Below are 26214 nucleotides of genomic sequence, written 5' to 3' on the forward strand. Positions count from 1 at the left end.
AATTGCAATTGCAACAAATAGAATACCTAGGAATAAGCTTAAAGGATGTGAAGGACCTCTACATAGACAACTGTAAGACACTGCTAAAAGAAACTGAAGAAGACACAAAGAAGTGGAGATACTCTGTATTCGTGGATTGGATGAATCGACATAGTTTAAAAAATGGCCATATCACCTAAAGCAATCTACAGATTTAACACAGTCCCCATCAAAAACCCAATGGCATTTTTCAAAGATAGAGAACAAAAAATCCTTAGGGACAATAATCAAAACAGCATGGTATTGGCAAAAAAAAATCCAAAAAAACAAAAACAGACACACAGACCAATGGAACAAAATTGAGAGCCCAAAATTAAACCCACACATACATGGACAACTCATTTTTGATAAAGGAGCCAAAAAAATACAATGGAGATAAGAAAGTCTCTTTAATAAACAATGTTGGAAGAATTGGAAAGCTACATGCAAAAGTATGAAGCTAGACTGCTATTTGACATAATATACAAAAATTAACTCACATGGATCAGACTCAAATATAAGACCTGAAAAGGTAAAATACATAGAAGAAAGCATAGGTAGTAAATTTAGGAACCTTGGTCTCAGAGAGCTTTTTGTGAACTAAACCCCAAAGGAAATGGAAGTAAAAGCAAACATAAATGAATAGGGCTACATCAAAATAAAAAGCTTCTGCACAACAGAAAAAACTATTAAAACAAAAATATAACCAACTAAAAGATATTTGCAGATAATAGGTCCGATAAGGGGCTAATATCCAAAATATATAAAGAACTCACACAACTCAGCAACAAATATAAACAATCCAATTAAAAAACTGGATCAGAAGGTAGGAGGAAGGGGAGGTAAATGAAGTAAAGGGGGTCAAATATGTGGTGACAGAAAGAACTCTAACTATGGGAGGTGAACACACAGTGTAAACATATATAGGCTCACTGTTAAAGTGTACAGCTGAAACTTATTGGATTACATTAACCATTGTCACCAAAAATTAATTTATTAATTTAAAAAATAAAAATAAAATATTTTAATTGATTAACATAATGAATGAATGAATGAATGAATTTGAAAAATAAAAATAAGAAATTGGCAGAGTATCTGAATGGACACTTTTCCTGAGAAGATATACAATTGCCTAATAGATACATGAAAAGATGCTCAACTTAACTAGCTATAAGGAAAATGCTAATCAAAATCACAATGAGATACCACTTCACTCCTGTTAGAATGGCTATTATTAATAAGACACAAAATAACAAGTATTGAAGAGGACATGGAGAACAAGGAACCCTCGTACACTGCTGCCACTATGGAAAACAGTATGGATGTTCTTCAAAAAATTAAGAATAGAATTACCATATGACCCAGCAACTACTTTTCTGGGTATCTACTCCCAAAATTTGAAAACATTTATGCACCCCAATGTTCACTACAGCATTATTTACAGTAGCCAAGACATGGAAACAACCAAAGTGTCCTTTGATAGATGATTGGATAAAGAAGATGTGGTACATATATACAATGGAATATGACCCAGCCATAAGAAAGAATGAAATACTGCCATTTTTGATAACATGGATAAATCTTGATAGTATCTTGCTAAGGGAAATCGGTCGCACAGAAAAGGATAAGAACCATATGATATTATTCATATTTGGGATATAAAAAAGAAAGCAACAAATAAACTCAGAGACACAGACAAAAGTATGGTGATTATCAGAGGGGGAGGGAGGTGGAGTAAGACTGAAGAGGGTAAAGGGGGTCAAATATAGACTGTGTGGTAAGCACACAATGCAATGTATTATAGACTGTATTATAGACTGCAATATGTTATAAGACAATGTGCTATACAACTGTATGCATGAAATTTACATGTTATTAACCAAGGTCAGCCTAATAAATTTAAAAGAAACTATTGATGAAATATTCACACCAAGTGGATTAAATAAAAACATAGATAACATGATTTAAAAAAACAACCCTGTGGGTAAACTTTTTAAAGTAATGATTCGAGATTTTTAAATTATCCTTTTGTTTTTTTTCCTCAGAAAAGATTTTATTATGCATAGGGGGGAGGGATTAATTTTCTCAAAAGTAAGTCCTTGAGACTATGTAAAACCTTAGTTCTCCTGTACAAAATCACATTTCTATTTTGTGCTAAATGCTAGAGGCTATTACAGTGTTCCTCCCAAAAGCAAGGTCCTCAAGGACTCAATCTCATGCCTTCCTTCACTGTCCTCAAAGAAATGTGTCAAAATGTAAGACATCTTCCAAATTTCTAATGGAAAGAAGTCCTGGAGTAGGAAGACAGTTCAGGGAAGAGCAGACACCATATTTCAGTAGCAAATCTGTAAGAATATCCTCTACTGTGTTACACACACACACACACACACACACACACTCTCTCTCTCTCTCTCTCTCTCTCTCTCTCTCTCTCTCTCTCTCTCTCTCTCTCTTTCTCTTCATGTTTCCCTAAACCATATCCCTTTCACAACTAAACTATGCTTTGTTATTCCAATTTTTTTTTCTGAAGCATGTTTTCTGACATGTCTCTTATCCTGAACAGCCATCTGATCCTGGACAATCACTACGGTCATCAGATTAACTGTGAAAAATATACCCTCATCTTATTGAAAGATGCCAAAGCAGAAACCTAAGATTCCAGATATTTTATTCTGATATCATAGCAATAACCTGAATAACAAAAAAGTGAACATGCTATAGTATTAAGCATAGAGTATTCCTATTTCTTTTGGGGGGAGGGGGTAGGTTGGTTAATAATAAATCTTTATTCTAAATACTTATGTCTTCTTTTTTATTGAGGTATAACTGACATATAAGTATTCTTATTTCTGAAGATTGGACCATTTTGAAATCAAATATTCTTTTCTTCTTCTAATGATACAGCTCCTAGTCAAATATCTTCGTAAGAACCAAAATTGGCTGAACATCACATATATTTTTGATATAGCTACTTCTACTGTGAAGTTTTGCATAACTAAGCTTCAGAAAACAATTAGCAGGTGGTATTCTCTTCCCCACCTCCACATTTCTTTCAGATGTGTACTTTAGTAAACCTTGTTTGTAAAAACCAACTGTTGGAGACCTTTTCTTTTTTGCATTACTTCCCTTCTAGTTTCAACTATAGGTAAAAACATCTGCAACAAATGATGTCATTTTTATCTTTCACCTTCAACACTGAGGACATTCTAATAAATAAATAGTGTTCATTCACTTGAAGTCTGCTGAACTGATGGAAAACTGAGCTAAAGAAACATCAACCCCATTCTCTGGGAACTATTATTCCCTGCAGTGGTGATAGTTATTTGGGAGCATGAAGCATTATAAAAAGATGCTGAGTTGCAGTGAAATTCTGACCCACTTGTAATCAACACAAAGTTAATTTTGCATGTGTATAAAGGGAAAGCTAATAAAGGTCATGAGAAGAAAGATGGTTTAATGATTCAATGAAATAACTGAAAACAATAATTGCCCTCAGAATTGAGAACAGAAGCCCAAAGGGGAAGCATTTAAAAAAAATCAAAATATTTTCAAAGTCTGTTCAAGGCTGGCCATTCAATTAAAGCGGGAAACACGGAGGCAACGATACCCATAACCCATAACAAGTATCATCTTACATACAAATAAAATCATAAAATGACTGAACCAGATCTGTGGGAAAGAGTGGGTATTCATCACAGGGGTGGGAAAGCACGCAAAAAAAAAAAAGAAAGTTTTTTTGCGTTAAGAGTGGACCTCTAAAAAGAGGCTAAAGTGGAAATATCCCGAATATAACAGACTGAGAAGGAAATGGCTTCAAACATTTGAAAATTGCCTGTAATTTCCAATTTATAGAAATCTTGTTCTAAACATTTCTGTTTAAACCTGAAATTCACATTCCCAGATACAATATTATTAAAATGGAGATAAAGTTACCATTCAAACCCTAAACATCACATTAATCTGTTTTATATCTATAGTACTAATAAATCTACTTCAATATCACCTAAGTAAATTTAAATATTTTTCCTATAGGAAAATGCATCCCAAGTTCCAACCAAGGAAACCAGGAACACTTTTCTTTTTGGTTTTTGTATTTTATTTTACCTTTTAAGCCACAAGGGGACACAGAGTAATAGTATCAGGGCTCTAATAGGGAAACTCTAATACAGGTGTGGAAGAAGAAAAAGGGGAACTAATTTCCTGCAGGGCACTTGTGAGTGAGCAACTCAACATTACATGAGATAAGCCACTCCTCCAGACCAATCTCTATTGAAGAGTCCAGATTTTGAGAAGATAGAGAATGGTCTCCACCAAGAGTTAAAATAATCTAGAGCTACATTTCTGCATCTTTAGAATTTAAAAACAGGATCTACATCAGAGATGCACCCACAGGGGTACTGGGTTCAGAAAAAGTAGAGTGACTTGCATTAGCCTCATCATCCTTAGTCTGACTATCCAGAAATAAGGGTGACCTGTTTTATTTATACCCTATCCTCCATGGATGAATGAAAATAGAACATAGAGATTTAACCAACTAAAGGAGAAATTTGAGTTCATGCAAAAAGAAAATTTCAGACTTTAACAGCTGAAAAAAAGTGAGTGAGGAGAGGTCAAGACAGTGGAGTAGGTAAACACTATGCTCGCCCCCTCACACAACTAAACTACAGAACAGCCATAATTGGGAGTCAACTGAAGTCTAGCTGAACAGATCTACAACTGAAGACACACAGAAAAGGCCACCTCGAGACTGGTAGGAGAGATGGAGACATGGAATGGGCTGGTCCCAAAAGACTGGATAAAGCAGAGAATCAAATTAGCAGTTTAGGAGACAAGGTAGGAGAAAATATCCAATCAGAACAGCAAAAAAGAATACAAAAAAGTGAAGATAATTTAAGGGGACTCTGGGACAACATCAAGCGTACCAACATTTGCATTATAGGGGTCCAGAAGGAGAAGAGAGAGAGCAAGGAATTGAAAACCTATTTCAAGAAATAATGATGGAAAACTTCCCTAATCTGGCAAAGAAATAATCATACAAGCCCAGGAAGCACAGATAGTCCCAAGCAAGATGAACTCAAAGAGGCCCACACCAAGACACATCAAAATTAAAATGCCAAAGGTTAAATACAAAGAGAATCTTAAAAGCAGCAAGAGAAAAGCAATTATTATCTGCAAGGGAGCTCCCATAAGATTGTCAGCTGATTTCTCAACAGAAACTTTGCTGGCCAGAAGGGATTCGCATAAAATATTCAAGTGATGAAAAGCAATGACCTACAACCAAGAATACTCTACCCAGCAAACCTATCATTTTGGAATCAAAAGAGAGATAAAGAGCTTCCCAAGCTAAAAGCTAAAGGAGAAAAAGCTAAAGGAGTCCATCACCACCAAGCCAGTATTACAAGAAATGTTAGAGGGACTTCTTTAAAAAGAGGAGGAAAGAAAAGGTCAAAAATATGAATAAAATGGCAATAACTACATATCTAGCAACAAGTATTTTAAACATAAATGGACTAAATAAATCCTCCAGTCAAAAAATAAGGAGTCTAAATGGATAAGAAGACCCTTACATATGCTGCCTCCAAGAGACTTCAGATCAAAAGATACACAGAGACTGAAAATAATGGAAAAAGATGTTTCATGAAAATAGAAACAAACGAACAAAAAAGCTGGGGTAGCAATACTTATACCGGACAAAATAGACTTTAAAACAAGGACTATAACAAGAGACAAAGAAGGATCCAGTTATCCCAAATATAACTGGGTATTTATCCAAAGAAACCCAAAACACTACTTTGAAGGGACATGAGAATCCATTTGTTAACAGCAGCATTATTTACAATAGTTGAGATATGGAGGCAACCTGGGTGTCCATCAATGGATGGATGGCTAAAAAAAGAGGGGGTGGTACATATATACGATGGAATATTACTCTGCCATAATAAAAAAAAGGAAATATTGTCATCTGCAACAACATGAATGTACCTAAAGGGTATTGTGCTGAGTGGAGTAAGGCAGACAGAGAAAGACAAATGCCATATGATTTCACTTACATGTGGAATCTAAAGAACAAAATGAGCAAACAAAACAGAAACAAACTTATAGATACAGAGAACATTTTGATAGTTGCCAGATGAGAGGGGGGTGGGAGATGAGTGAAAAAGGTGAAGCGATTAAGAAGTACAAATTGGTAGTTACGAAATAGTTATAGGGATGTAAAGTACAGCATAAGCAATATAGTCAATAATATTGTAATAACTATGTACATACGGTGCCAGATGTGTATTAGATTTATCAGAGTGATCACTTTGTTAACTTATATAAATGTCTAATCACTGTTGTATACCTAAAACTAATATAATATCATATGCCAACTGTAATTAAAAAATAAAAATTTAAAAAAATTGAAAATGAATCTACTCAGGAGAAAGACTGAGTGAAGTTATAAAATCTCACTTCCTAGTGAATGTCTACAATAAAATAAGCAACAATTTAAACAATGTAGATTACCTTCTGCCGAGAACGAAGGTAAAAACATAATCAATATTCTAAAGTACTAAAATTCTATAATTTTTCTAGTTCTGATAGCTTTAAAAAGAAAACAATTAACATTTTGATCTTTTAGGTATTGTAGGCCACCACCAGTTTTCCAGAAGAGCTCTGGATTCTTACAAATTATGTATTTCATCCTTTAATAATTAGTTTTTTTCTAAACTATAGTTTCACAGCAAGATTTACTGAGATTATTATAGCAATAAAACATACTTTCAATAAAGTAATACCTTCTTTAAGCTCAGAATGAAGTAAAACATTAATAGTCACTGCATTCCAAAAACTGGAAATTAAGGGAGCTCTACTCTTTATGAAAATATGTAATGAATGAGAGCTCCTTTATGCTCGTGTGGTGGCCTGTCTACACCCACCATACTTCATATATACACCTGTTTTCTACTACTATTTGAAAGAAAAATTACTTTGGTACCCAGAAGAGTGTCGGTGTACAAATATCAAGAAGTTCCAATTTGAAAACCTTTCTAGAAAGCTTACTGTTGATTAAATAAATAGATGCTTTGCTGACATGGTAATATTTTGCAGACATGCTAATCTTATGATTTCTCCTAAGGTATTCTAATATAATGTTAATTAAGGTATTAAAAAAAAAAGTCTACGGCCATACCACCCTGAACAAACCTGACCCCATCTGATCTCGGAAGCTAAACAGGTTCGGGCCTGGTTAGTACTTGGATGAGAGACCACCTAGGAAGACCAGGTGCTATAGGTGTAAAAAAGAAAAAATAAGGGATTGTAAACTGACAAGGTCTTTGCAATCTGTGAGGTCAACCAAGGGTTGCCTTGCCTAAAAAACAAACAAAAAAACATAAAAAAAGAATCCTTTGTGGGAATTAAGAGGGTAAAGTAGATACAGTTCTCCCTTGATATTTGTGAGGGATTGGTTACAGGACTCCTGGTGGATATCAAAATTTGCAGATGCTCACGTCCCTTATAATAAATGGCATAGTATTTGCATATAACTTACAACATCCTCCCATATGCTTTAAATCATCTCTAGATTACTTAAAATACCTAATATGATGTAAATGCTATGTAAATAATTGTTATGCTGTCTTGTTTAGGGAATAATGGCAAGAAAAGAAGTCTTTTACATGTTCAGTACAACCACTGTAGGCCTAACTATATAGAGTACACATCAGAAACAACATGAACTTTATTTTTCCAAATATTTTTGATCCATGGTTCATTGAATCCAAGGATGCAAAACAAAAAGATATGGAGGGCCAACTGTACTCTATATAACAACTATTTTTAAGGATAAAACTGATGGCAGTTTTTAAATTTCTGGGGATCATTCTCTCTACCTTAGGCATTTTAACCCTTATCCAGGATTCCCTTGTCCCTAGATATACTCTCTTTCTCCCTGCAATCCTGTATCTATCATCCCCCTAACAGGGGTCCCCAACCCCCAGACCAGTACCAGTCATTGGCCTGTTAGGAACCAGGCTGTACACCAGGAGGTGAGCAGTGGGGTGGATGAGCGAAGCTTCATCTGTATATGTAGCCACTTCCCAGCACTAGCATCACCGCCTCAGTTCGACCTCAGATCATCACGCATTAGATTCTCGTAGAAGCACAAGTTCCTGGTGCCAAAAAGATTGAAGACCACTGCCCCACAAGTCAATATATTTTTTAAAACTCTTGTTTCTTACACCATGGAAACTTGAAGACAAACCATTTGAGGTAACTACTATTTAAAGGAAGCACAAGGTTACTGAGATCACGGTCATTGCTACCAATTCAATGCCAACAGGAGTCCCCAGTCTGGAGTGTGTTGAAGGGGAAGATTTTACTCAGTGAAAACAGCTCAATTATGAAACAGTGTAGTGTGATACAGCTCAATCATGAAAATGTTCAGCTGTGGAACAGCTCTGCTGTGAAACAGCTCAGGCGTGAAACAGCAGTTGAAGTGGCTCTGGTGTTACAGCTTTGGCTGGGGAAACAGTCTTCAATAGGAACAAAGTGTGCTCCATTGAGGCAGAGGGGAAGTTGGCTTATATAGAGAAGAGTGCTTGTCCCTGGTCCTTGACTGGTCCATTTCTATGCAAATGACTTCAAATCTGCACGGTTCGATTGGTCCAAATAGCACTGTCCTGATTGGTCAGAATGGAGCCACTCTGGTTGGTCGGTAAATATGCAAATGAGGATATAGTTGCACAGCCCCAATTAGCTGGGGCAGGTCTTCAGCCCGTTAGTTGATTTACAAGCCCAGGAGCTCCTTTATAAAGGTCAACTCAGAGGGCAGGAACACAGTGCAGGAGGCAAGCAGTTCAGTCCAGCTCTTCCAGGGAGTGCAGAGAGCATAAGAGGCCTTTGTTTAGCAACGACAACTAGACTCTGTTCATAAATTTCAGCCCAATTAGACACCAGGAGTCCTTCTTAACAGGCACGTTCATTCTCAGGGTCGACATAACAAAGAACATGTGCACACTGAGCTCACCTAACACATGTTATTAATGTGAATAAAGTCTGCCTCATGATTTATTCATTACTTATTTCCATTTACAGTGCATCTGCAAAAATGTTCCTGTCAGAAGAATTACTATCAAAACTCAGATTTTCATTCTGTGTCAAGGACATCTCAGAATGGAAAAACGAATGTCTACTCCTAGGGGCTGTGCTTCCTCCCCACACAAATTGCCTGGGTCACAATTCGTTCAGGAAGATTCTCAGATGTCTAGGAAACACACATCCCTAGTCATCATCCCATTACTTAAGGTTCAATGAGCTCTTCAAGCACTAAACCAAGACAAACTTAAGACTATAAAGATAAAATTACTGGTATTTGCCTGCTTCTTATATTACTATCTATGAAGGTTAATTTTAAGTATCAACTTGGCTGGACCACGGTGCCCAGATATTTGGTTAAAATTTATTCTGGATGTTTCTGTAAAGGTGTCTTTTGGATGAGACTAACATTTAAATCAGTGTACTTTGAGTAAAGCAGATTGCTCTCCAGAATGTGGATGAACAAATCACATCCAATCAGCTGAAAACTTTAATAGAAAAAAGCTGACCGCCCCCAACCTTAAAGGAATTCTGCCAGCAAACTGCCTTTACACTCAAACTGCAACAGTACATTTTTTTTTCTGGACTCACCAAGCCTGCACAATCACGTGAGTCAATTCCTTAAATCATTCTCTCTCTCTAGCAATCTCTCTCCACACACACACACACACACACACACACACACACACACACACACACAACCTCCTGCTGACTATTTCTCTGGAGAACTCTAATACACTATGCAAAAGAAAACAGGACTTTGCCTTGGAATTTATTTAAAGGCATAAGGTTTATTTGAAGATCAAAAAATCAATAATATTAAGTCAACAATAAGTCTAAGAAAAGGTAGTCAAATTTTAGACATGGAGACTTACTAGTTTCACCAAAGTTTCATTTAATTTTCCAAAAAATCAGTAAGGTACATTGCTTTATTCAAATAAAAGAAAGTAATTTGGTTTTTTTTCTTTTTTTTTTTAAAGTGCTTGACACTATAAGTCAAGATGAAATATTAAAATATTAGCATCTGTAGATGTCCAAAAATATGTCACACAGACACAAAAATATGTACAGGTCAACTTTCCCTAGAAAATTCATAAAGAATAAAGATATAATTATGGACTATTTAAACATTACTATTAAGCTTGAATAATTATTTGTATTACTTTTCTCAATTTCTCTTAAGAAAAAAAATAGTGATGGGTACTGTGGTATAATAAGTATATTTGGTCTTTGTTCTGGGTTCCTAGCACAAAGCTCCTAAAAACCCTTGAGATTTTGAGTGATAGAAATGTCTTTTGTAATTCATAAGGAGACCCTTTTGACCAAGCCTGAGTTTATGCTAATGAGGTAGGACTCCTAAATAGCCTCTGGATGAGGCTGGTCACCAGAAAGACCAAATGATTAGAAGGTTGGAATTTTTTAACCACACCTATAGAGCTCTGGGAAGGGGAAGAGGGGACTACAGATGAACCCCTATAAAAACTCCTGAACAGCAAGATTTGATGAGTTTCCAGGTTGGTAAATGTATCCACATGCCAGGAGTGTGGTGCACCCCAATTCCATGGGGACGCAAACTCCTGGGCTAAGAACCCTCCCAGACCTCACTCTATGTACCTCTTCATCTAGCTGTTCATCTATATCCCCTATAATATCCTTTATAATAAACTGATAAATATAAGTACAGCAGGTCCTTGGATAATGTAGTTTTACTGAATGTCATTTTGTTAAAATGTTGATTAGGGAAAGAAAAAAAAATCAGCTCCCAGCAGGGGCTACTGTCTGTGTGCCTTTTGCACGTTCTCCCACATCTGTATGAGTTTTCTCCATGTACTCTGGTTTCCTCCCATATCCCAAAGATGTATGTGTTAGGTTAATTGGCATGTCTTAATTATCCCAATCTGACTGTGTGGGTGTGTGTGACACCCACCATCTTGTCCAGGATGGGTTTCCGCCTTGTGCCTTGAGCTGCTGGAAGAGGCTCCACCCACCGCCCCCCCCAAGACAATGAACTGAAATAAGGAGGTTAGAAAATAGTTATCTCACTGGTTTTTATTCATCTTTCCTAATGCATGTATAGCTCACATTTATTTCAATGTTTAATAAGTGTTTTGGGTTTTTATGTAGAATTTTGGTGATGTTTTTGTGACCAGAAATGGGATATAAGAACTTAACTATTGCTTATGTCAATTAGTCCATGATAAAATTGGTTTCATTATACATTATTTCACTTAAAGTCACAGTTTCCAAGAACATATTACTAATGTTAAATGAGGACTTACTGTAAATGTTTCTCTGAGTTCTCCCATGACCTTCTCTAACAAATTAATCAAATCTGAGGAAGAAGGTGTAGGAAACTCCCATCTATAGCCAGTCAGAAGCACAGGTAATAACCTGGTGCTACTGGCATCTTAAGTGAGGGCAGTTTTGTAGGATCGAACCCTTAACCTGTGGGGTATAATGCTCTCTCCAGTAGTGGCAGAATTTAAATCTGTAGGACACCCAGTCAGTATCTGCTGAGAAGTGGAGAATTGCTTGGTAGTGTTGGGAAAAAACACGTATCAGAAGCACTATGATCTTAAGAAGCTGTGAGTGACCTGACAGAAAAAATTCCTTTGCATAAAAGAATCCTCTGATCTTCAAAACACTGATTACTGGGGTTTATAAAGACCCATGTGTTCATACCACAAGAGTGCCTATATCAAAACAACCTTGGTTGGAATTCACTTTTTATTGTTACATATAAAAAGAAAGGAGAATATAGGAGATAACGATTTAGAAGTGGTAGGTGGAGACAAAAACAAAGAGATTTAACAGAGAACATAAGAAATTTCAGTTCATCATCTGCAACTTTCTTTATAAAGTCATTGCTTTATTAGTTTATGTACAGTAGGGGGTCTCAAAGTGTGATCCCCAGTTCAACAACATCAACACCACCTGAAATATACATTCTTGGTCCCCACTTCAGACTTAGTGAATCTGATGCACTATGAAGCTTGAAAACCAGTAACTTCTAGTAAAGTCAAAAACTTTCAAGTATGAGACACAACTAAATCAGGAAATTCTAGAAATTGACAGAATTTGGATACATCACTATGGACCATGTGGAGGAAATTTTTGTTACTATTATCCTTCTTTTTTTTAAGACATTTATTTAAAAAAAATACTTTCCCAATATTATTTAAGTGACATTACTTAAGAAATCTCCCATGAGCTAAAATTTCAACCCATTCATAAGGTTGCTTTATGCTGACCAAGACAGAACAAAGCAGAAGTTTTTAGGAAAGATAATGACACATTCCCAGGCAAAACTTACAGGCTGAGGCACCATATTATAAATTGCTAAACTTTGTTTGGTTGGTTTTTTTAAGGGGGGGCAACCCTTGACTGACCTCACAGATTGCAAGGACCTTACAATCAGCTTACAATCTCTTATTTTTTTTTATTTTTTATTTTTTATGCCTACAGCACCTGGTCTTCCTAGGTGGTCTCCCATACAAGTACTAACCAGGCCCGACCCTGCTTAGCTTCCGAGATCAGACGAGATCGGGCTTGTTCAGGGTAACGTGGCTGTAGACTAAACTGCTAAACTTTGAATTCAATTTTTTCATTCTTCCATCATATGGGATATAAAAGTCATCAGTAGAAACTAAAAAGGCCAAATATATATCATATTTCTACAAAGTTTTCATTTCCCTTTATGAAAATTTGCCAAAGGGGTAATTTCTCTGCCAATATAATTCAGGCTAATAGCATTCTTTTGTAAAGAATAAATACCTTTAAACTGCTTGATCATGTTCTGATGGTTTTCAATGGCTTCCTTTAAGATCATTTCAGGCTGGTCCATCTTCCATCGCCATTCAGTGCCCACCGGATTGGTGTGGTGCCTAGGAAAAAGGCAAAAGTTCTTTCCTTAAAACACTAAACACTGTTGGAAACACAGGAACAAAGTATTTGTACTCACATACTGACGTATAAATTGATATAATCTAAGATATATATTCAAAAATACACACAACACTTTGTATATGAGAGTATTCATTACACGGCCAGCTATCATAGCAAGTAAAAATTATATTAGCAAAAAATAAACCCATCTTAGTCATGATCTTTCATTGTTGTTTTTCAATTTGGACATTTGGTTCATTTCCAATTTTTTAATATTATTATCTTTTCATGTGTTGATTGTTCATTTGTATATCTTCTTTGGAGAACTGTCTATTTAGATCCTTTATCCACTTTTGTAATCTAGTTATTTGTTCACGACAAATAAAACTCTTAATGTGAAACTTAAAAGTATAAGGTTTTCACTTAAATAAACAGAAACAGGAGACTTACAATGATAAATTTGAGATAGCTATACACATAACATTCAACAACTCCTTCTGAGAATTAGCAGAAAATATCTGTCTCTAAGAGTCTAATACCCATATTATCAAAATGAAGTAAGAAATTCATTTTGGAAAAATCACATCTGTACGTCATATTATAATTTAAAAACATGTTCATATACACAAACTCACTCAAGCAATTAAGCCTCACAGTAACCCTGTAAAAAATGTATTACTGGTTTGTTTTATAGTTAGGAAACTGAGACTTAGAGGCTATTTTAAGAACCTGGTAAAATTAAAAAAAAATAACAACATTTATATAAGCATTTAAATCAATTTTTACTAGGTCTTTTCTGATATCCTAATCCATAATTGAAACAGATGGTAAATTCTAATTTTAAAAGTTAATATATTAGTACTTTTTTTTTTTTTTTTACCAGAAACCATGGTAAATAAAATATCCCCATTTACTTTTTCTAAAATCTCATTAATGAATTTGTTAAGAATACTGTTTGCTTTTTAAACAACTGGGTAAATTTACTGCTGGAGAAATTGAAGGACTGCATTATTGGCTATAAACAGGTAATACAGATAAAGAGGTATTACTCACTAACTCCTGCTATTTCCTTTGAATCTTGACCATCAAAAAAAAAAAAAACTACTTATTGTCAACAATCTTAGGAAGAAATTAGAAGAGATTAAGAGATTGTAAAGTATGAAACAATGAGAACTAGGACACAAAGCACTTGATTATTTCTCCTACAAGCTAAGTATTACGTGATCAAAATATTTCGGTCCACATACTCATATGTCTTTTGTTTGCAAGTGCTCACCCTATAATATTTTAAGTTTTGTAAGCACATACCCTATTACTCAAAAGGAAATTTGATGTATCATTTTATTTCAATACTGCCATGTTCCAGCAATGCCCTTTACTTTTTAGTAATGGTACTTTTTTAAGTACCTTTGGTCCACTGTACACAGGATTTCTCAATCTCAGCACAACTGACATTTTGGACTAGAAAATTCTTTGTTGTGTGTCCTATGCATTAGAGAATGTTTAAGCACATCCCTGGCCTTTACCCACTAGATAACTAGAAAAGGGAATAAATGTAAAGAACTTAACGTGGGATAATGGTATTACATCTATATTCTTTTTTAAAAGGCCTTATTTTTTTAATATTATCTATCAATTGAAGGATGTACAGAATATAAAACAACATGATGGCTGAAATTTGCTTCAAATTAGTGAGGACTAGAGTAGGTAAACAGAACATGACTGGCAATATGTTAATAAATATACATAAAAGTTAATTATACTAGTCATCCTACTTATGTCCAAAAAACTTCATAATAAAAGTTTTTCTTAAAAAAATGAACCTAACACAGATCTCAGTAGATAAATAAACAACCTGCTGGTGACTGCATCAAATGATTACAGTTCAGGGAAATAACAGACACCTGAATGCCTGGGAAAAGAAGCTGGGAGACAGATTCTTTGGTGAGTCAGAGCACTAAAAAACACTCACATGTACTGGGGAATTTAGAAAGCCTTAAACATGCTCAGGACAGGACATATGCAAAGATAAGACCCCAAACTTTCACCTACAATTGATTTTTCGGCTTGGCGCAGGCAGGAAGTGAATGCCAAAGCAGAGTTGTAAATAGCCTGGCTAAGCTTTGAAGGAATATCCAACACAGAGTGCAAAGACAGGGAGAATGGTTTTTCTTTGGGTTCATGCACTCAAGGAAATGTCAATCAACACATTAGCTGACAACTTAGACAGCTTTCACAGACAATATACAACGTAGAAGAGTATCTGTACAAAAACAGTTTAGAAAATTCACTAAGCACACAACTAAAATCCAGAGCAATCAACAAAAACAAACACTGCAGAATGGGTAAAAATCTAATTTCTAGAGTTAACACATAATATTCAAAATGAGAAGTTTTCAATAACTTCAAACTTACTAGAAAAAGATTTTAAGTCAACTGTCTTAAACATGCTCTAAGAGTTAGAGGAAACTATCAATAAAGAGCTGAAGGAAACCAGAAGAACAATATCTCAACAAATATAGAATACCAATTATGAGATACAAATGATAAAAGGAAATCAGAAAAAGTGCTAGAACTAAAAAGTATAACTGAAATGAAAATTCAGTGGAGGGTTTCAACATCAGATTTGGGCAGGCTTTGAGAAAAAAGAGTCAGTAAACTTGAAGATATCAAGTCTGAGGAGTAAAAAAGTAAAAATAGTAGCAGAGACCTGTGGAATACCACAAAGAATACCAACATATGCATAATGGGAGTCCCAGAAAGAGAAGAAAAAGTGAAAGAGGCAAAAAGAATATCTGATGAAACAATAACTGAAAACTTACCAAATTTGATAAGACATGAATTTAGATTATCTAAGAATTTCAATAAACTCCAAGTAGGAGAAATTCAAAGAGAGCCACACCAGGATACATTATAATCAAACTGCTGGAAAACAAAAACAAAGTAAGAGTCTTGAAAGAAGAGAAGACACTCATCATACCCAAGGAATCCTCAATGAAATTAATAGGCAATTTCTCAGCAAAAACCGTGGAGGTCAGGAGGCAGTAGGTGACATATTTAAAATGCTAAAAGGAAAAGTATGTCAACCAAAAATTCCATATCTGGAAAAACTATTCTTCAAAATTGAAGGCATTAGGAGATTCCCAGATAAACAAAAGATAAGGGAGTTCATCACTAGTGGACCTGCCTATAAGAAGTGTGAAAGGCAGGCCTTAGGCAGAAATAAAATGACACTAGATAGACACAAACAATAGAAAGAAATAAAAAACAACATGAAGAGAATTACATAGGTAAATACAAAAGTCAGTAATATTGCATTTTTGGATACTAACTCCTCTTTATTTTTCCTATATGATTTAAAGGAATAAAACAGCAATCATAAATCTATGTTAGTGGGCACATAACGTATAAAGTTGAAATTTGTGACAACAACATAAAGGGAATGAAGGAAGCTTTGTATGTACAAAGATTTTGAATACTATTGAAGCAAAAGTGGTATTAGTTCAAAATAAAATCAGTCTTCATCATCTGCTGATTCAGTATGTGCTAAATTATCAACTTGCTAAAATTTACTAGTAACTCCCAAAATCAACTCTTGAGGCATACTTGTGATCATCCATGGCCATGCACAAAGAAGCAAAAATTTTGAGTCACCTGATACACATATTGCCAGATGAAGTCAAACAAGGCAATATTCTTTCTACCTTTTATTTAAGCTGTCATACCGCAAACAAGTATTCTTTTGGCAGTCAATTTAATGTCCCGTTTTTTTTTCCTGCTTTTTGTTGGTGATTTTGCTGTTTAAAGTAGCTCCCAAGCACAGTGCTGAAGTGCTGTACAGTGTTTCTAACTGCAAGAAAGCTGTGATATGCCTTTATAAGGAAAATATATTACATAAGCTTCATTCAGGCATAAGTTATAGTGCTCTTGGCCATAAATTCAATGTTGATGAATCAACAACACATATTAAAAAAAGGTGTCTTTAAACAGAAACACACATCAAACAAGGTTATGTATTGATAAGATGATGAAAATGTTGTGATAAGAGAATTATCTCCCCTAAAAGTAATAGTTCAGTATTTGCTGATATAGCATTCATGAGGCTTTATAGAACATAACTACCACAAATAAAGAGAACTGAGTGTAGATGGTTATAAGTTTAATAGCTTAGCTGTAATTCCCAGAGTAATAACCACCAAAAAATAAAAAGTGTAAAGAAAAGGAAACAGAATGAAGTCAATGATACACAGTAAAAAAATCAAACAAAAAAAGGCAGTAATAAAGAAAGTGAGCAACAAAAAAGATGTAAAACATAGAAAATAGTAAAAATTAAATGCATTAAATTCTCTACTGAAAAGCCAAAGATTGACAGAATGGATAAAAAAAAATATCCAACAATATGCTGTCTACAAGAGATTGACTTTAGATCCAAAGATACAAATAAATTGAAAGTGAAAAGGTAGAAAAAAGAAATTTGGTACAAATAGTAACCTAAAGAGATAACATAAGAGACCAACCAAGATGGCGTAGAAGGTAGATGCTGTGCATGCCTCCTCTCTCAACCACACCAAAATTATAACGAAACTACAGAGCAGCCATCACTAGGAGCCTGAGGTCTGGCCAAACAGAAGTCATACAACTGGAGACATATATAAGAGGTTATCTCAAGGCTAGGAGGAAGGGCAGGGACACAAAATAGTGCAGTCTCACAATTGCATGTGGCAGTCCAGAATTGGGAGGGTTATACTGGCTGTAGAGCGCCCTTCCCTCACCGAAGAGCAAGGGATCCTGGCCCGAGATTGGGCTCCCCAGGGCCTGCACATGGACTTATTCCCTAACAAACTAACTTGCTCTGATCGCTAGTGCTGGGGCAACTGCTGGAGGAGTGCTAGGGACATACGGGAAGTCACTGAGTTGTCAGGCTTCAAGGTGAGGGCTCAAGAGGCAGCTTCCTCCTGGACAAAAGTGCTGGCAGTATCCACTATTCCTTGGTTGAGCCCTCCCTGCTCCCAGTGTGCAGATGCAGGCAGCCACCATATCTAAGTCTCCATCAACCTGGCTAACACAGGTCACCCCACCCAGGTAATTCCCTGAAACTGCCTCTCCCAACTTGCGGGCCCACCCAAACTGCCTCCAGTAGTTTATTCCATACAATTGGCTTGTCTTGGCTCATGTTGCTGACTTTCCTAAAATCTCTCAAAGGTTCACAAAACCCAGACAAGCAGAATCTGGCCTCAGTGTGCCCTATACCTCATGCTGAGCAGCACCAAGCCTGGCAGTAGCAGGAGCAGGCCTCCGTTACTAGCTTGGCCTCTTGAGGCACCTATAAGTCCAGCATGGGTGGCAGCCATCTGTGGATTGCTTGGTGACTCTTACCAGATGGCCCTGCAAGTGCACAGGATGCAGCTAAACTTGGCCTGCAGTGGGCCCTTCCCAGGAGGCACTTGGGCTGGCACACCCAGTGCCCTGCTTCTACAAGCCACAGAGCTGGAGCACCACCCAGGCTGCATCTGAAGAGGACATACCCAAAAAGCAGACCAGAGTCCTGCTAATATAAATCCTGCTCCTAAGGGTCGGCATTCACGGGCCAATCCTCACAACCAATCAGCCCGAGGATCAATTCCTCTCATCCAACTGCAAATAGTAACCAAGGTTCAACTACATCATGAGGGCACATGCAACCCACACAGGAGACATATCTTGAGCACCTCGCTAAGGTGACGAAGGAAGACTGTGCACTTGGCCCCAAGGGTACCTACTACATAAAACCATTATACTTACACCAGGAGATTTAGGAGCCCTACCTAATACATAAAACAAACACAGGGAGGCAGGAAAAGTTAGAAGACAAAGAAACATATCCCACATGAAAGAACAGAATAACGCTCCAGAGAAAGAACTAAACAAAGTGGAGACAAGCAGTCTACCAGATGCAGAGTTCAAAACTCTGGTTATAAGGATGCTTAAAGAACTGAGAAGAAGAGTAGATGGACTCAGGGAGAACTTTAACAAAGAGAAAACATAAAAATGAAGATGGAAAATATAAAAGGGAACCAGTCAGAAATGAAGAGTATAATATCTGAGATAAAGAGTACATTAGAGGGAATCAACAGATTAGATGAAGCAGAGGATCGAATCTACGATTTAAAGGATGAGGTAGTGGAGGACACCCAAACAGAACAGCAACAAGAAAAAAGAATCCAAAATAATAAAGATAATTTAAGAAGCCTATTGGACAACATCAAACATAACAACATTCATATCATAGGAATACCAAAAGGAGAAGAGAAAGAGCAAGAAACCTATTTGAAGAAATAATGAAAACCTATTTGAAGAAATAATGTTGGAAAATTTCCCTAACCTGGTGAAGGAAATAGACATAAAACCCCAGGAAGCTCAGAGAGTCCCAAAAAAGATGAACTGAAAGAGCCCCACACCAAGACACATCATAATTAAAATGCCAAAGGTTATATACAAAGAGAGAAACTTAAAAAGCAGCAAAAAAAGAGCAATTAGTTAGTTACCTACAAGGGAACTCCCATAAGACTGTCAGCTGATTTCTCAACAGATACTTTGCAGGCTAGAAGGGCTTGGCAAAAAATATTCAAAGTGATGAAAACCCAGGACTTACAACCAAGATTGCTCTACCCAGCAAAACTATTATTTAGAATCTCAGGACAGATAAAGAGCTTCCCAGACAAGAAAAAGCTAAAGAAATTCATCAACACCAAGGTAGTATTACAGAAAATGTTGGAAGGACTTCTTTAAGAAAAAGAAAAAAGTGTCAAAAACATGAATAAAGAATGGCAATAATGACATATCAACAAGTACTTCAAATGCAAAAGAATTAAATGCTCCAATCAAAAAACAGGGTGGCTGTTAAAGGGGAGAGAAAACAAAACCTTTACATAGGCAGCCTACAAGAGACTCACTTCAGATTAAAAGACACACACAGATGGAAAGTAAAGGGATGATAAAGATATTTAATGATGGACCTAGAGGATATTGTGCTGAGTAGAGTAAGTCAGATAAAGACAAATGCCATATGATTTCACATACATGTGAAATCTAAAGAACAAAATAAACACACAAAAAAAGAAAGAAACAAACTCATAGATATAGAGAACACTTTGAGGGTTACCAGATAAGAGGGAGGTTGCAGGGGGTAGGTGAAAAAGGGAGAAAGGATTAAGAAGTACAAAATGGTAGTTACAAAATAGTCATGGAGATATAAAGTATAGCATAAGGAATATAGCCAATAATATTGTAACAACTATGTACAGTGTCAGGGAGTATTAGATTTATTAGAATGATCATTTCATGAGTTATGCAGATGTCTAATTACTATGTTGTACACATGAAACTAATATAATATTGTATGTCAACTATACTTGAAATATAAACATTTTAAAAAGAAACAACATAGGTATACTAGTATCATGCAAAATAGACTCTAAGTCAAAAATTGTTTCAAGAAACAAAGAACAATATATATTGATAAATGGATCAGTCCATCAAGAAGATGTAAACAATTATAAGCATATACATACCTAACAAAAGCACCAAAATATATGAAGCCAAAAATATATAAGCTGAAGAGAAAAATACAGTTCCACATTAATAATTACAGAATTCAAAACCACACCATAAGTAATGGACAGAAAAACTTAGCAGGAAATCAATAAGGAAATAGAGCATTTTTTCAAGTGCATATGAAACATTTTCCAGAACAGACCATATGTTAGGCCATAAAACAGGTCTTGATAAATTTTAAAAGCCTGAAATCATATGAAGTATATTCTTCAACTACAAGGAATAAAAATAGAAATGAAGAAGAGAAAGTAGGCTGGAAAAATAACAAATAAGTGAAAATTTAACAACATACTTCTAAACAAACAGTGGATCAAAGAAATCACAAGGAAAAATAAAATACCTAGAGATGAATAAAAACAAAAACATAGCATATCAAGTTATCGAATGGAGCTAAAGCAGTGCTCAGAGAGATATTTACAACTACAAATACCTACATTAAAAACAAAAACCTGAAATCAGTATACCACAAAAATAAAAAGTAGAAAAATAAGAGCAAACTGTGTTTAAAGCAGCAAATGAAAGGTTATAATAAAGGTTGGAGTAAAAAATAAATGAAATTGAAAAAAAAAAAAACAGAGAAAAAAAGTCAATTAAACCAGAAGCTGGTTCTTACAAAAATCAACAAAACTGACAAAAATCTTTACCTAGGTTGAGTAAGAAAAAAAAAAAGGACTAAAATGAGTAAAATCTGAAATAAAACTGGGGATATTACTACAAACCTTACAGAAATAAAGAGGATTATGAGAATATAACAACTGTATGTCAACAAATTAGATAAATTAGGTCAAATGGACAAATTCCTAGATACGCACAAACTGCCAAAAATGACTCACATAGAAATAAGAAATCTGAAGAAACCTCTAACAAGTAACTGAATCAGTAATCGAAAATCTCCCTGCAAAGAAAAGCCCAGGAAGAGTTTGCACTAGTGAAGACCACTAATGATTTAAAGAATTAACACCAATCCTTTTTAAACTCTTCCAAAGAATAAAAGAGGAAGGAACGCTTCCTAACTTATTCTATGAGATCAGCAGTACCCTGATACTAAAGTCAGACAAAGACATCATAAATCTATTTCTCACAAAGATGTCCATTAGCAATTCTGAAAGTCCTTCACATGAATACAGTAGGGTTGATATTAATATGCTATGAATATGAAGAGCCAGGCCAGATTTCTGTCGAGAAAAAAGTTACAAACAAAAAGAGAATGCTAGAAAGAGCTCTATAATGCTAACTGGAGTTGGAGGTATCAGTAAAAGCTCATGGTTTAGAGATTTTGTGTTTTAATACACAGAGACACATACATACATACATACATATATTTCCTACTTCTATCTGCTGAGAGAGCCTAGAAACACTAACACCCCAATAGAAGCAAGCACACCAAGTATCCAAATTTTGGATTCTAAATACCATTCTTCAATAAAAGAAACTACAGTTCCTTAGAGAAATGGTTAATTCCAGGGCTGGGCAGAGAAAACACAAGATGAGCCTAGAGTTTCTTCTAGAGTCAGAAAATACAGAAAGTTTCTTAAAGAAATAAAAAAAAATATGGGAGCCAATCTCCAAGAGCTCCCAAAGGCCAAAGTTGGAAAAATATGAGCAATAAAATGAATAATAATAATATTGGATTATACCCAAAGGAAAAAGTATCCTTGAGTTCAAACTAATACAAATAATAAATAGATAGATAGATAGACAGACAGACAGACAGACAGACAGACAGACAGATAGATAGATAGATAGATAGATAGATAGATAGATAGATAGATAGATATAGATAGATAGATAGATGAGAAGTGACTCTTCCTTACAAAATAATTCCAATTAGTAAAAAAGGAAATAAAAAATCCAAAGTTGTAATTGATGCAGGCAAGATCCACTGATGAATGAAAAATTTAGTTGGCAACAGTTTAAGAAGAAATGGCACATTTGCATATTCTCAAAGTATCTCCCCCTAAATATTTTTAAGGTTTATCTTTTCACATGAAAATTAGGCAGACACTGCCTTAATCAAACGATAAAGGTTAACAATACCCGTAATAAAACATACTGATATCATGTACCCCCTAATACAACATGCAGAGAAGGTCATATACATCTATGATATCCTTCCCAAAGTCCATAATTTCACTCTAACCATGACAAAACATTAGACAAAAACCAAGTTGAGGGATATTCTACAAAATACTTGACTAGCACTCTTCAAAAGTGTGAAGGTCATGAAAGACAAAGAAAGACTAAAGAAATGTGGCAGGCTGCAGAAAACTAAAGAGATATGACAAGTTAATGTGATGTAGGATCCTGAACTGGATCTTGAAAAGGACGTTACTGGGAAAACCAATGAAATTCAAATAGTTTCCATTTTAATTAACAGTACTTCATCAATGTTAATTTCTTATTTTGATAACTGTTCCATGGTTAAGTAAGGTCTTATCATTAGGGAAAGTTGGGTAAAGAATATACAGGAACTCTACTTGTGTGTAACTCTTCTGTAAATCTAAAATTACTTCAAAACAAAAAGTTTGTGCCTAAAAGATTTTAATAGTAGAACAAGAGTCTTCTACTTAAAAACAAAAACAGGATATAAAATGGAAAGTAGAGAATTACTTCAACCATGTTATAGGAAAATGAAAGACTCAGAGAATACTCAGAAACCAAATAATTCAAAGCATGAACAATGATTCGTGTGGAAGTTAGAATTATAGATAGTTGTTTTTCTTTGTATTTTTTGTTATTTTCTGAAATTTTCTAAAATAAGCACTGATTACTTTTACAAGCAATGAAAGTAAAAAAATAAAATAAAATTTATAGATCTTGCACTAATAGTAAAGATAAATTAAGAAATGCATAGACTAGAGAGTACGAAATCATTTTGGTTGTCAAAGAGTGAAATAATGAGTATCTAAAACACAATCAACAGAATTAGGTATACAAATAAAAATAGTGAGTTAGAGAAAAAGAGATTTTCAGCCTAAGCCACTGGCTAGCTAATGGTGCCATTACCAAAACAGACAGAAGAAATTAACAGACAGCATAATAAATTCCGCTGTGCACAAATTGGGCTTGAAGTACCTGTGGGTCATCTGGGAGAATATATGCAACAGGTAATTGCAAACAGAGGATGAAAGCTTAGATGAGAGACTGGGGCTAGAGAGAAAGGATGTAAAAGTATCGAATTACAAGTATTCAATAAGTCCATGGAGATTGTTTAATACTCTTACCATCATAATGTAGAGCAATAAAAGAAAGCCAAGAAAAGAATCAGAGAGAATTCACCTGGCAAAGAATGAGACTTCTAAAGAAAAGCTAACAGGGAAAAATGAAAAACTGCCAAAGGATTGGAAGGGAAAAACTAGGAGACTGGTGTACCTGAATCCAACAGAAGGAGAAATTCTTACTTTCTAGTATGCTTTGATAGAGTTCAAGTAAGAGAATTAAGTCACTTCTAGTAGATTTGATAGTAAGGAAGTCATTATTAATCACCAAACAAACTATAATGAAGATATGAATCTGCCTGTATAGAACTGAGGAGTTAAAGAATAAGCAGTTCTCAGTGAAAGAGAAAAATGGATTAGTACAAGCATACATTAGTACAGAAAAGATTTCTGTAATTTAGGCATTTTCTTGCACTTAAACAGTCCCAATTTACTTAAAAGACTCAATTCTACACATGATGGACTATAGCCAGCTTAAAGACAACACTCAAGGCTTGTATTTCCAACAAGATAACCTGAAAAGCCTCCTACAACAAAACACCCAAACTGACACTTTAATATAATAGTAGACTTAGAAAAAAAGATAAAGAAAAAAAATGTAGAAAAGAAAGGTAAACAGAAAGTACAAATAAGAGAATAAAAATGAATGTTTATCAAAAATGTATCAGTACCAACAATCACTATAAATAAAACCAACTAAACGGACCATTAAATTCAGATTATCCATACAGATTTTTTAAAATCCAGCAATTCTACACACAGGTGGTTATTCAAGAGAAATGAAAATATTTGTCTACAAAAGACTTATACACTAATGTTCATAGCAGCTTCATTCATAATCCAGTCAAAACATGGAAACAGTTCAAATATTCAACTAGACGTGCATGGATAAACAAATGGTAAAAACTATACAACAGAAAAGAAACAAAACTACTGATATACCTAACAACATGGATGAATCTCAAAAACATTTTACTGAGTAAAAGAAATCAGACATAAAAATGCACACTGAATGATTCATTTTTATACAAGTCTACAAAAAAAAAAACAAAACTAATATATATTGTGAAAAAGCAAATCAGTTTTCCTGGGGCAGTGTGAGAGGAAAGAAAATGACTGGTGGTGAGACACAAGTGACCCTCTAGGGACAATAATGAAAATGCTCTACATCTTGATCATGGTCATAGTCACACATGTATACACATTTATCAAAAATCATTGAGTTGTACATTTTATTTTTATTTTTTATTTTATTTTTTTGTTTTTCTAATATTTTTTAGGGGAGGCAAGCCTTGGTTGACCTCACAGATTGTCATCTTACAATCCTTTATTTTTTATTTTTTACGCCTACAGCAATGGGTCTTCCTAGGTGGTCTCGCATCCAAGTACTAACCAGTCTCCCATCCAAGTACTAACCAGGCCCAACTCTGCTTAGCTTCTGAGATCAGATGGGATCAGGCTTGTTCAGGGTGGCATGGCCACAGACAAATTGTACATTTTAAACAGGTGCATTTCATTGTATATAAATAAAATTTCAATAAAGTTGATTTTAAAAAACTGATCCAGCCAAACACTTGTTTATAAGAAATACACTCAAAATATAAGGACACATAAAGGTTGAAATTATATAAAGGAAGGAAAAAGAAAGACATGGTAGAGTTAGTAACCAAAAGAAATCTATATAGTTATATTACGATCAGAAAATATATACTTTAAGGCAAAAAAAATGACTATGGATAAAGAGGTCTACTAAATAAGGACTACTAAATAATGATAAAACAAATAAACAGTAACAAAGAATAGATTTTATTGCTGTTTTAGTACCCAAGAACTTAAAGTATACACTTTTTTTCACGAGCATATAACACGTTTTTAAAACCTGACCATAAAACACTAATTTGTAAAGTTTTATGCACCCCTAAGTTCACTGAAGTGCTATTTACAATAGCCAAGATATAGAAGCAACCTAAGTGCCCATCAATAGATGAATGGACAAAGAAGATATGGTACATATATACAATGGAATTTTACTCAGCCATAAAAAATGAAATTTTACCATTTGCAATGACATGGATAGAGCTAAAGGGTATTATGCTGAGTGAAATAAGTCAGACAGAGAAAGACAAATACAATGATTTCACTTATATGCAGAATCTAAGGAACAAAAGAAACAAAACTAAAACAGACTCACGGATACATAGAACAAATTGGTAATTGCCAAAGGGAAGCGGGAGTGGGAGGCAGGATGAAAAAGGTAAAGGGATATAGAAATACAAATTAGTAGTTACAAAATAGTCATGGGGATGTGGAGTACAGTATAGGGAATATAGGCAATAATATTGTAATAGCTATATATAGTGCCAGATGGGTACTAGAGTAATCGGTGGGATCAATTCATAGTATATAAATGCTCAAACTTTGT

At 35.0% G+C, this 26214-nt stretch overlaps 1 protein-coding gene and 3 pseudogenes across 2 annotated transcripts in view; 1 reads left to right on the top strand and 3 right to left on the bottom strand.

Annotated features, from left to right (window-relative positions):
* The window catches only part of LOC105296721 (S-adenosyl-L-methionine-dependent tRNA 4-demethylwyosine synthase), a 186535-nt gene that overhangs the window by 97095 nt on the left and 63226 nt on the right, over positions 1–26214 (bottom strand). For both annotated transcript variants that reach the window (XM_011366973.2, XM_011366972.2), the window contains exon 11: positions 12871–12980. In XM_011366973.2, the coding sequence (XP_011365275.1) occupies positions 12871–12980 (110 nt within the window). The remainder of the gene's footprint in view (positions 1–12870; positions 12981–26214) is intronic.
* On the top strand, positions 7179–7297 carry LOC111744152 (annotated as a pseudogene).
* On the bottom strand, positions 12553–12671 carry LOC111744180 (annotated as a pseudogene).
* On the bottom strand, positions 25137–25278 carry LOC111744169 (annotated as a pseudogene).

The sequence above is a fragment of the Pteropus vampyrus genome, unplaced genomic scaffold, assembly GCF_000151845.1.
Source record: "Pteropus vampyrus isolate Shadow unplaced genomic scaffold, Pvam_2.0 Scaffold128, whole genome shotgun sequence".
Classification (NCBI taxonomy): domain Eukaryota; kingdom Metazoa; phylum Chordata; class Mammalia; order Chiroptera; family Pteropodidae; genus Pteropus; species Pteropus vampyrus.